The following is a 12,910-nucleotide window of genomic DNA, read 5'->3' on the forward strand; positions in this document are numbered from 1 at the left end:
ACAGGCCATGTTGCAATGCCATTCTGGCAGACCTCGGTCTGGGTGAATCCAGTTGCATCTGACGGTCCGTCGTTCTTTGTTTTGCAGAACCCGTATCCAGCAGAGCACTCCGGTGTCGAGGAAGTCATAGTTGTAGATCTCCCAGGTGCGATTCAGAAGGTCGTCCAGAGTGGAGTCGTTCAATCCGAAAGCTCGGCGTTCCACATACTTTTTCCCGTTGTCCTTGCTGAATAGGTTGGTTCGATTCTGGACAGAAGTCTCGTTGTCCCAGGGCACAAAAATAGCCGTGGTGTTTGTATTCCAACAGTTGAGGTTAGTGTACTTGGAATGTCCATAGGTGACTCTTGTATGCGTAAGATACCACGGTCCAACTCCGATGAAGTAGAAGATAGTAGCAAGAACAGCAGCAGCAAACAGCAGGGCAAGAAGCGTTAGCAGCCCTTTCAGGCATAGGGATTTTCCGGTTATCGTAGTCGTTTTTCGTAGCAAAGGTTCGTTAGAGGTTTCCGAGTCGTCGTCAGGGTCAGTAGAGCTGTCTGATTCCGATGTAACATCCAGCAACTCCGGGTCTGTAGGCTGGCGCCTCATGCCGATAGCATCCATCCTGGCCAGATTAGTGCTTCTCTGGGGTCCGATGTATCAGGCTTTGCACAGATTTTCCTCAAAGCCTTGAGGTGGCCCTGGTTGGCAGGGTTCCTTCCAACCCGTCTGGTGGCCCTTCTCTGCTGCAGGGCTGTATATATGGGAGAGGGGTAGGGTAAGTCAGGCTCCAACCCCCTCCACACCCACTTCCAGTGGAACACCCTCCAGTAGTCCGGCCGAGGAAACGGGCCTTGGGCGGTGCCAGTTTTCAGCGCCTGGTCATACCAGGATTCGTGTTTGTACCCTATTGGGGCAGGCACTGAGATGTAGGTGTACAATGATTGTCCATGCAGAGTTAGTCTAGTGCGGTACCCCCAGGATGACGGAGTATAAATCCTTTGGTGTGGTGGATTGGGGTAGACCCTGTCTATTTCCAATTTCAATGGAAGCCTGGTGTTATTAAATATATAACATTCTGGATTTATTTCCCTCTTTACTATGGTTCTCGCCATACTTCGTGAAGTGGTCCAAATGACCATGTTGTTGAGTGAGATTTCACAATACAGTCCTTGCAGTGGTTCAAGATAATGGGGGCCCCACCTAATCCGTAGCTCGATCCCCCGTACCCTGAAATACACCGTATTGAAAGTCCATGGTAAAGATCTTGGACACATAGGTGAGATTGATGCAAAATTAACCGTGTTGTCGGATCCTCTTCCTTGCCAAGCAGGCGGTGCGGTAGGGATAAATAAATGTGGCTTCGTGGAAGGGGGCGTCGTGTATTCTTCACTTTCCCCCACCTGTTTTACGTTTTGGAAATTGGTGGGTCGGAGATATATGAGATACTTGAGAAAATAGGCCTCGGTGAGCGGATTGGAAACAGTGAAATCTTCTCTTGGCATATCGAGTAGAATGGAGGTGGTAGGGAGTCTTAAAAACGGGCCACTGTCTGATAGTCCCGATGAGACTCCAACCCCCACTTTGAACAATCTAGTCACAAAACACTGTCTCCCCTTTCGCTTTTTGGTTTTTTTCTGACTTGCAGACTTGACGACTCGTTTTCCTCCTTCCGGTGCGTCCATCAATCTTGGTTTGTCTTTCTCCATGGAAATGCTGAGGCGAGCTTCTGCCAGGCGTGAGTTTTGGGTTTCTTCTTGGGAGGCTCCGGCTCCGTACTGGACACGGTAGCGTAAGTCTGCTCGTCTGGTACCACTTTGATGGCTGCTCCGACTGAGTAGATCCCTTTATAGGGGACGGTGATCATGCGCACTGACAGCTGGACCTGACAGGAGGTGCTAGGATCAGAGGGCGTGCCCGCCCTGTGAGCCACGCCTCCCGGGTGTTGCAAAACTCCATCCCGAAACTGGGATTCCGCTGTCACCCAGTACAGGCAAGACTTCTCCTTTGGTCTCACCGCATTGCTGCCCCATCCGTCCACCTCAGTGGTGTAGTAATACATGTCTGAGCTGCGCACCCCATCTTCCCTTGGTACATCCGGCAGATCCACTATAGGTATTGTGCAGTCATTGATGACCTCCAAAATTAGCACTAGAAGGGCCGAAGGTTGTCCACGTAGACAACACTCATATTCAGGCTAGAGATGGCCAAATGGCCTAAGTACCCTTAAGTACCTTGGTAATGGCCTCAACGCATATCACAATTGCACAATTGGCTGAAGGTTGTCCATTGTGACATATACCTATTCAGTCTGGAGATAGTCCAACTGGCCTGAAGGATTTAAGCTATCATCCTATTAGCTGTTTTCAACAGGCGCTTTTGTTCTGTAAATAAGGCCATTACTGGCGCACCCAAGCACAATGAATTCATTATAATATTTTAAATGGAGAATTAGACATTTTACAGCCAGGTACAGCTGTGAGCAATGACCAGAAGTATTTGTGTCTAAGTCAAGAGGACTGAAATTCTAGCATGAGAAGTATACAAAAGAACAACTGTTATTTGGTTAAATGCGTTTTATTCTTGTCATTAAAAACGACACAAAAAATACAAGAAATAAAACAATTCCACACATATTTACACTAGGCACATGGGGGGCTGAGTGGCATGTCCTTGTGTGACTGGCATTTCAGCACTCACAGTCCGTCTGCACTGTCAGAACATACCTGGCACTGCCAGGGTATGACCCTGGTGCATTTGCCACACGTGTACCTGTAGCAGTCAACGCATCTCACAGTCGCATTATTGGTCTTGCATCGATGGTTGACCTGACACTTCGCCCTTTTGCCTGGGCTGGGTGTGGAAGGTTGTTCCCGAAGCAGTTTTTCCTTGTGTGCCTTCTTCTCATTCACATGAAAGTTACCCAACTCTTTAGCAAGTTCAACAAGGAAGTCTACCCGTCTCTCCTTCACCCCAAAGCATGCCTGATACAGCACATGTGCATTCAGTGCTGCCATGTCAATCATATTGTAGAACACCGCAACTGGCCATCTCCGTGTTCCTGCACGCACGCTGTACTCCCGCACCATTTGGTCCATCACATCCACACCACACTTTGTTTTGTTGTAATCCGTGACCGTGTTTGGCTTCCTTTTGGTGGTATCCTCAGTCTCAACCACGCTGTGCATGCTGCTGAGAATGTAAACGGCCTTCTTCCTTTTGGGCGCATACACCGTCAGCGTGGCACCAGTGGTTGAAAACACCTGAGTGGTGAATGCAGTGCGATCCGTCTGTGAAGTGGATTGAGGAATTTCCCGGCGTCTCTTGTTGACTGTGCCGAGGATAGTGGTTTTCCGGCTAAGCAGTCGTTGTGCAAGTGACAGTGATGTGAAGAAATTGTCCATGGTTACAGTTCTGCCCTTGTCCATGAACGGTTCCATCAGCCTCATCACTACAGACTCGGACAGTCTCTCCCCGCTGGGACGACTGGGGTCCTTGCCGAGATATGGGAAGACATTGCAGATATACTTTGACTTCAAGTCGCAAGCCACCCAAAACTTGATGCCAAACTTGTCCGGTTTTGTTGCTATGTATTGCAGGAAACAGCAGCGAGTCTTTGATGGATAAAGCTGTTCATCAATAGTGATGTGTCGACCAGGGTTGAAGGATGCGATGCAGTTGGTGACAAACGATCCCCAAACATCGGAGATTGCAGCAAACTTATCGGTCTCCGCTCGCTCTCTGCGTGTAAGCATGTCATCAAAACGTAGGTGTCGCATGATGTTTTTGAAGCGGCTTCGGGCCATAGTTGCAATGATCCTTGGGTTTCCCAGGTTTGCTGACCAGCTGTCACCTAGTGATGGTACTTTGTTCACCCCCCGCAAGATGACGACGGAAATAAATGCCATTAGTTCCGGGAGACCCATGAACCAATCCTGCTGCTCAGTGTGACGTGCATGTTGAGTAGTCCATTCTTGAATGCTACGAAGCATGCCAATGGTGATGAAACAGAGGAAGCTCTGAAGGCGACTCCGGATACTTCGTCTGGCCTTAGCGCTTGGCTCTCCATCTGTGGCGTATGGCTCTATAGGAGTGACATGGAGATGTGTCCCCACTTGCTGTTCACGCCACACTGTGCCATCTTTCGCTGTCTCTGACGGCTCACTCCCCAAACGAGCTCTCTTTTGTGGTGGAGGTGGAGGGAGAGTCTCCTCATCTGCAAGATAAACAATTTCAAATTAACTTTTTGTTTTGTTCTAAATAAGAAATAGTCAGGAAAATATATTAGGTAGGTTGAGAAATCTAACCTGAAGACAGCTCAGAGTCCGAATCCAGTTGAAGGTTGATGTCTTCTCCATCTGAATCCCAAGGGCTGGCACTGCTCTGAATCAGTTCCAATGCCTGCTGAGCGGAGAGCCTCTTCTGCATTTTGTTTCTTGTGGACTACAGTGATGTGGACTACAGTGAAGCAGTCCCCTATTTATACTCCACAGCATTTTCCACTCCCACCTTCTGGCCCGACGGTCAATGGCTCTTTTGCTTACACTTTTTTCATGTTTTTTTGAGGTTGATTTGGTTAGTTTATTTCTGAACTGTCATTTTATACCCTCTTAGCTTTATTTCAAAGAAAAACATTACTAATTTCTTTTAGAAAAACCTTTGCACATTTCTTGAAACAGATTGAATTTTTTCAAACTCTATGTACATTTGGCAAAAGGTCACATCTCTCCAAAAACACTTCATGTATGCTTCAAAACTAAAACTAAACTGACTAGTTGTAGGTATCATAGATGCCCACCCCCAACATGGACTATTCACACTCCCACCTTCTGGCCCGACGGTCAACGACCACATTCACAATTGAAGAAGGGATGCTAATCTCAGTTTTTGTAATCAGGGTCTTTTGACCCTGAGATTGTCCAGGGTCGAAAGACCCTTTTATTTTTTTGAGGTTGATTTGGTTAGTTTATTTCTGAAATAGCTTTATTTCAAAGAAAAACATTACTAATTTCTTTTAGAAAAACCTTTGCACATTTCTTGAAACAGATTGTATGTTTTGCAAACTCTATGTACATTTGGCAAAAGGTCACATCTCTCCAAAAACACTTCATGTATGCTTCAAAACTAAACTGACGAGTTGTAGGTATCATAGATGCCCACTCCCAACATGGACTATTCACACTCCCACCTTCTGGCCCGACGGTCAATGGCCACATTCACAATTGAAGAAGGGATGCTAATCTCAGTTTTTGTAATCAGGGTCTTTTGACTCTCTATCAGGACTTTCAGGGGGGAGGTCGGTAATTACCCCGGTAATGACCAGATAAGGGTCGTTTTACATTTGACCTGAAGAACTTTAGCCTGCATCCTATAATCTGGTTTCATCAAGCACTATTGTTCTGTAAATTACTGGCGCACAAAGGTCAGTTTGGACAGGGTCTTGTGGCCTTGTTTTGGCCCATCCAGCGAGAAATCGAAAACCTGGCCCTCCTAGTGTTAGATGTGCCCAGGTGGTCAGTTCCCAGGGGCCTGTCCACCCACCGTTAACGGCTTGCTCTCGGGCGTCATCTGGGAGTGCACTTAGCTCCTCGGCTGATGGTTGGTATGCATGAGGCCGATGTACCCGGAAGACCACAGGAGAGTGGTTGGCATTCAATGGTGGAAATGACGGGGAAGCTCTAGCAGCGTCATACGGCCAGGCGGCTTGAACAGAATCCCACAGGACATCATGCGGTCCTTCTTCCCTCCTCCACACCCATGGGTCCAGTTCTTCTGGAGTGTTCGGAGGAGCGGAAGGTCCTGGTAATATTATCGGTATGGGGCTCCCATAGTTCGATTGCACTCGCCCGTAGGTTCTGTAATATCGCAGCGAGCTGTAGAACCTTGTCACTTGCCACCCTTCAGCTTCGCCTGTCAGTGTTACCTCTCCGCTCCTCAGCTGTTCCTCGCACACAGGACAGTGGTGTAGCTCATTTCCATCCCACGTGCAATAACAAGTTCTTGGTTCATCCTTGAGCCACCCCCATTGGGTTTCCAACTTAAGCCGGGGCAGGTAACCCACTCGGCAGTTCCCACAGATTGTATTGTTCAATACCGTGACCGGGGAGACACGAAGATGTTGCAGCATCTCTGCGGTAGCCCCCTGGTGCCTTGGCTTCTCACGGCCCGGTCCTTCCCAGATAATGGGGAGATGGTGGTCTGTTAAACAAACCGGACAGCCACTTTTAGCTTTTCCCCAAACCAGCATTTCTCTCTCCTCTGACAGGACTCCATTTTTAGCCCAATCCAATTTCTTCAGGGCTCGTCCTGCCCAAATCCCTGAAGGTGTTCTTCTAATTACAACCACCCCTCTCACGGTGGCCAGTCCGAGATAGGGTGGAATGGTACATGATTCACTGGCCATTTCACCGGCTTCTGTTTCGCTTTAGTCAGGAACTGGCTTGAGCTGCTCGACTCCTTGAATCCCTTTTCTTTCCAGCAATACTGTGTTCCTATCCAGTACTTGCTTGACGATGTCAGTTGTTTCAAACTTGGGTTTCACTGCTGCACTCACAGGTTGCTCTCTTGCTTTGACCCACACGCGCTGTCCCTCTCGGAATGGCACTCTGGGCGTCAGCTTCTCCTTTTTGTCGCTGGAGCCCCGCCCCACTTCCTTCGTGGTGAACGGCCGTTGGTTGAGTTCCATCGCAGGGGCGGGCCTCTCGGCTCTGCTTCTGTCGTTCAGGGCCTGCCCTATTTCCACCGCTTGGGTGCTCCAACTGTTGGTGTTAGCATTTTTAGCTATCCAGCTTTTTACTAACCCAATGGCTCGTTCCACCACTCCGTTGGCTTGTGGGGTGTAGGGTGGCGAGTAAACTCGCATCACTCCATACTTCTGACACCACTGGTCAACCTGTGAATTACGGAAATGAGTCCCATTGTCCGTGCGCAGCTCTTTCGGGATTCCCAGGGCACTGCATACTTGTTCCAGCATGCCGACAACGCTATTGCCGTTTGCTTTCCTGGCTGCTTTTGTAGTTACAAACCCCGACATAGAATCCACCAGCACTAAGAGGTACTTTTCACCTCTTCTTCCTGTTATCCCCATGGGACCTGCAACATCCATGCAGACTGAGCCCCAGGGGACCGTGCTTTTGATGGACAACCCATCCATCCGCTGCCCTCGGCGACCTGCGTTGTATTGACCACACACTTCACAGTCCCTTAGCACGCGTTGGACTTGTTTCACTGGGATCCAAAGGTCTTGCTCCTCCAGTTCCTTACGTGTAGGTCGCACGCCTGCATGTCCAAGGGCCTCATGCACGCTCCGCACGACCTCGACCACGTATTCTTCTGGGACCTCCCGTCCTTTGGGAGTTCTGTCCCACTTCTCGGTACCGACAAAGACGATCTTTCTTTGTTGGACATAACAGTCCACTTCATCATTCCCACGCCAATGAGCTCCCTCATGCGTGTGTGCTCTTTGATGCTCAACATCTATTTCCAACTGTAGTTTTAGCTCAGCAATCTTTTTCCACAAGTCTTTGTGTGCCACTGGCTTGCCCTTTGCTGTCTCGAAACCATTTTCTTCCCAAATGGCCAAGTCCTCTCTAAGGGCCTGAGCACAGTAGTAACTGTCGGTTACTAACCTGGCACTTTTGATTTTCCTTTTCACCAGCTCCAGCAATCCTTCCAGTACTGCCGTCACTTCTCCGGCTTGAGCACTACCGGGGGCCTTTCCTTTCTGACGGCATTTCTCTTTGCCATCCTGCTTCAGAATAAATCCCCAGTATGCCGACTGGTCGGACCCCTTTCTGGATCCATCGGTGTAGATTGTCCATTCCGGTTGTCCTGGCTTCTCAGGTGTTTCTTGTGGTTTTTTCTTACTGGTGGGTTGTGCTGGCCCAATTTCAAGCTCCGGGTCCAGCAAGATGTCCTCCCATCTTCCCCACCGAGTATTGGTTGCTTTAGTACTTTCCACAGTCCCTTTTCTTAGGTACTTGTGAACTTGGCTTTGTGTGATGACTTTAACTGGTTGTCCTTGTGCTAAATCTTTCAGCACACCCCAATAGCGGGCTAACACCGCTAGCTCTTTCTCCTCCTGCGGGTATTTCTTTTCAACAGAAGTTAGGGTGTAACTCCACAGGGTAACCAAGCCTCCATTTTCGTTACTCACTTTGATCATGGCGTCATCATTCTCGCAGCTGATTTCTGCCACTAGTTTTTCTGACAAACTCCTTGGCTCCAATCTCACAGCTGCTTGAATGGCCCTTCTCAGTTCCTCTAGGTTCTGTTGATTGGCTGCTGTCCAAACCCAGGGTCTTTTTCCGTCTTTCTCATCGTCCTCACTTTTCCTCAGGCAGTGGTACAAGGGTTTGGCATATTTCTGATAGTTGGGCACATGGTCTCTGACGTAGTTGCACAGTCCCAATATTTTCTGTAAGTCATTTTCTGACTGAGGTGGTTGAATGTTCGTCAGCTTTTCTCTGTACCCATCCGAGAGTCCCAAGTCCGACGTGACTTGGAAACCCAGATAGTTCACCTGGAATTGTCCAAATTGACATTTCTTGAGGTTTAGTTTCAGACCTGCCTTGGTGAGATTTTCAACCACTTTTCTTAGCCTCTCTAGGTGTTCTTCTTCTGTGTCATCGGCAATAAAAACATCATCAATGTACACAGTAGCACCTACGTCCCCCAGTACCTCCATCACTGCTGACTGGAACACATTTGGGGAGTTCTTGTAGCCCTGGGGTAACCTTTGCCACACATAGCTTTTGCCTTTGTGGGTGAATGCAGTTTTACCTTGCGATTGTCTGGCGAGGCGTAGGGAGAAAAATCCATTAGCTAGGTCGATGCAAGACTTGAACTTCTTGACTCGAAGAGTTTTCAGCGCTCCTTGTGGATTGATTAGACTGGCTCGGTTTGCTATCGTTCTCCGATTCAGGGCCTTGAAGTTGATAACTGGCCTCCAACCCCCTCCAGCCGATTCAGGTTTCTTCACCGCCTGGATGGGGCTGTTGGTGATCGGATTGAGTTCCTCTCTGATGATCTCTAGGGCACCCAGTTCCTTCACGATCTTGTCCATCTCCTCGACTGCTCCTGGGTTCAACGGGTACTGCCGAACAGGTGGATGAACCCCACCTTCGATGTGATGAACAAACTTTGGGCCCAAATCTCCACAATCGTTCTTGAACCGTGCCACCTGCGCCGTAACGATGATCTCACGCAGCTTCTCTTTCCCAGCCGAGGAGAAGTCACTCTCTTCAAGTTTCTGTTCTGTCACCGTTGGTATGTCGACCGGTTTGTACCAGTCTTGCTTTTCGGATCCTGTTTGGGTCGGGCCGACTTTCACCAACCTTGCTTCCAAGCTTGTCAGCCTTCGCTCCAGTCTGCGATGTGTGCCTTTCTTTTTGCTGAGTTCGTCTAAGTCTTTCACTGTGAGGAGATTGTAGGGACCTTTCACCCACACTACTCCTTTCCAGGTCCCATACGGCATTTCTTCTACTTTTCCATTAGCAAACTGAACCTTCAGGTGTCCTGCTGTTTTTAGGTCTTTGCGGGTCATAGACACCTCCGCTCCTGTGTCCACCAGGTAGGGTACTCCCTCCACTTTAGCGTAGATTTTGTCCCCCTCCCAGTAGGCATTTTCTAGAATGACCCGCGACCTGGACGCCATTACTTTGGTGACCCTCCGGCCCCGGCTTTACGGGACTCACGGAGGGCCGTCCTCTCTTCTGGGCTCAATTTCCTATACTCCTCATCTGTCAGGAACTGACCTTTTCCTGGCTGGTTTGATGAAGCCGGAGGGTTGGTCGGTTTCCCTTGTGGTCCCGGTGGTTTCTGCTGGAACGGCCGGTTCCGGAAGTTGGATGGCGGTGCTCCTTGTTGAAACGGTCTGCTCTGGAAGTTGGATGGCGGTGCTCCTTGCTGGAACGGTCTACCCTGGAAGTTAGATGGTTGTCTGATGTTAACCCTTCCAGGTGGCTTTGCCGGTTGGCTAGCCTCCTTCTTCCTTTTATCCTCGTAGTACTGCTGTTCCAGGTCGAATCCTTGCACTGCTACATCCATCTGAGCGACTGTTGTGCTTCTCACTGGCAACTTCACGAACACGATCTCTCCTCTGCGTCCTTTTGTCACCTCACGCAGTACCTTCACATATCTCGCAGGGGAAACGGTCTGCTTAAGTGTGTGCCACAGCGGTTCCAACCGGCTTCCCTTGTCCAGCCGTCCTCTGGCTCTCTTCACCTGGGACTCTTCATCATCCATGTCCTCCAACACCAGCCTTTCATAGTTGCTCTGTGCTGAATCTGTTCCAACCATCGGGTCCGAGGTCACGCTGGTCAGCCACAACTTTTTGGCTCCTTCATGGTTGGTGGTAGACAGCACGGTTGGCCAAACATCTTTCAGATACTCCTCATTGTTTTCGTCTGCGTTTTTACTCCTAATCACCAGCCTTAGATTCTTCAATTCGGCGTAAGCATCCTGTCCTGTATTAGTGGCAGGTGGCTGAGCTGACACCTCTGGTTGTCTCGCCGGGATCTGCGGTCCTGGCTCTGAAGACGTCGCCTGAGGTTCCTCTTCATCAGCCGACACTTCGTCCAGCTGCTGTTGAGTTTCCCTGGAGTACTTGTAGGCGGCTTTCTTCAGTCGTCGCAGCATCACATCATACATAATTCCAATGTATGCGTTCCTGAAGTTGGTAGTCAGGGAATAGTGTGCTGTCAGGGTGGAGCAGGATGGTGTCATCAGGATGTTAGCCCATTCTCCGATTGTCGCTTCCACCTCGAGCTGCACCCGGTCTCCCAACCTGCTGGCCCATCCCGCTGGGATCTGGTACTCGGTCTGGCCGACCTCTGGTACATACGCACGCCGTCCGTCTTTAGCCTGTACTGGACCCCAGGTCACGTCCCTTGCCAGCCTCTCAGAAGATCCTTCGATGTCGAAGGTTTCTATTTCTTTCTTCTTACCCCGGTTCTGTCCAGTTCGGAGTGTCTTATGCTCTGTTGGTGGCTGCTTTGGGTCGGAGAGGACGCTGCCGTGATCACTTTCCTCTTCCTCTCCTCCAGGATGTTCGATCTCCGGTTGCTCCTCTCCGTCCTCCGAGTCGCTGATGTCCTCATACTGCTGTTGTCGAAGAGGTTCTCTCCTGGGGGAATTCAGCGGTCGAATCTTAGCTGGTTTCATCGGTCCTTCTTCTTTCGGGACCGTCGGCTGCTCATTCTTGACTCTTCCCGCATTGGGTTTTTTCAGTTCACTGCGGCTCTCTTCAAACGAGAACTCCTTAACGTACCTTGCTGCGGAGAACCCTGGTTCAACAGGTGCCTCCTTTATCTTTATCCTGGGTGGCTGCACGGCCTTGGCTTTACCTATCTGGGTGGTGTTTGAAACCTCACTCTGGGGAATTTTTAAGGGATATTTCTTGATTTCTTGTGATGGATGGCTAATGCGGCATTGCTCCTCCATCTCAGCTGCCAATTTCACCCCTTGCTCAGTGCGGAGTCGATGCAGACGGGGGTCAACCACCACCACCACTTCTTTGAACACAAAGAAATGACTGTTGTTCCTGGCTATATTCACCACTCCGTTCTCCGCAATTGATCTGGCGGTGTCCCTTGGCAGATCCGGCGATCTCAGTCCTTGTACACTCACTATCACTCTTCTCATGCATTCGTTGCTGGCTGCCGCCAGGCCCCGCTCGAGTCCATGCCACATCTTCTTCCGATATTCCTCCAAGCTCTCTCCTTCTCGGTAGACGTCAATCGGGACCAGGATTACAGCACCATAAGGGAGACTATAGCCGTTCATCAAGACTACTTCTCCCCTTGTTTTTGGGCTACAGGTAGCTTCCAGCAATCTTAAATCTGCTATGTAATATTGCCCTGCTTGGTCCTCAAGGCTGCGTCTGAATTTTCGATTGTGGATCTTGTATCTGTCATTGGTGAACACAATCAGTCCGTCACCCTCAAGATCCCATATTCTTCCAATAACCTGATAAATCCGGAGGCCGGTCTGCAGTCTAAAGTTGCTGGCCCCCGGTGGTATTTCGGCTAATTCTCGGGCCATCCTCCAGGTATCCGATTTCTGAGTCTTTTTCTTGAGGCGGCTGGGATCCCACAGCTCCTCATCCGATTCCCCTTCGTCTTCGTCGGAACGGTTGTCCGCCGGAGTCCTCGTAGGCGGCAGCGGCCTCTTCTCCGTGCTGTGGACTCGGGGATGAAACCCGAGCTCCGGGTCCCGTTGAGGGGACCACTTCTTGGCTGCATCCTTCCACTGCTCCTTTGTGAGTCCGCCGACGAGCGCTCCCTCGGGGTCGTCCTCATCCGACTGTTCGGGGGGGATCTCCTCGTTCCGCGATGGACCCGGTGGAGCTGAGGGACCTCCGTCGTTATCGTTGTTGCTGTCACCGCCGTCGCTGTCGTCGCTGCCGCCCGTCAGGTCTATCAGATCCCTCGGAGGTTGCTTCTGCTGGCGAGTCGGTGTCGTGGCTCTGCTGGGCAGTCGGGACGGAGCCTCGGACACCTCCGACCCTGCCTCTTCGAGGGCTTGCTCCTTTTCCTTGCCTTCTTTGTAGGTTGAAAGTCTCTGCATGGCCTCAGTGTAGTCTTTGTACTGGCTCACCCCCTTGGCGTTTGGGTCCACCAGGATTCCGTCGATACCCGCCGCCAAGGTAGCTGTTTTTACTACGCGGTCATACTTCTCGGAGGGGCTGTAGAAACCCGCAGCTCACCATCCGTCCATCCTTCAAGGAGTTCAGCGAACCATTCCAGCCATCCTCTAACCTCCGACTTCTTAGCCACTTTCACTGGGCATTTGACGACCCCCAGTCGGTGGCCTTGTCTAAGCTGGGTGCAATAGTATATCCGTCTTTGCACTATGATTTCCATCGGGTTCCGAGCCACGTCCTTAGCGCTGTTGTAGTGAGCCTCAAAGAAGGTCTTCTTCGTTAACTCAG

The 12,910-nt window shown here is 50.2% G+C and overlaps 1 protein-coding gene across 1 annotated transcript; it reads right to left on the minus strand.

Annotated features, from left to right (window-relative positions):
* Positions 1–2,537: 2,537 nt before the first annotated feature.
* LOC116728704 (piggyBac transposable element-derived protein 4-like) lies at positions 2,538–5,435 on the minus strand. Its single transcript, XM_032576986.1, has 3 exons — positions 5,168–5,435; positions 4,287–4,488; positions 2,538–4,195 (listed from the first exon to the last, which is right to left on the minus strand). The coding sequence occupies exons 2-3, from the start codon at positions 4,405–4,407 to the stop codon at positions 2,676–2,678; spliced, it is 1,641 nt and encodes a 546-aa protein (XP_032432877.1). The 5' UTR covers positions 4,408–4,488; positions 5,168–5,435; the 3' UTR covers positions 2,538–2,675.
* Between the last annotated feature and the right edge of the window lie 7,475 nt (positions 5,436–12,910).

Source organism: Xiphophorus hellerii, chromosome 11, assembly GCF_003331165.1.
Source record: "Xiphophorus hellerii strain 12219 chromosome 11, Xiphophorus_hellerii-4.1, whole genome shotgun sequence".
NCBI lineage: Eukaryota > Metazoa > Chordata > Actinopteri > Cyprinodontiformes > Poeciliidae > Xiphophorus > Xiphophorus hellerii.

Coding starts and splice junctions, on each gene's coding strand:
- LOC116728704 (XM_032576986.1), bottom strand. CDS start 4,407: ATGCAGAAGAGGCTCTCCGCTCAGCAGGCATTGGAACTGATTCAGAGC. Junction 4,196..4,286: donor GGACTCTGAGCTGTCTTCAG/GTTAGATTTCTC, acceptor TTTATCTTGCAG/ATGAGGAGACTCTCCCTCCA.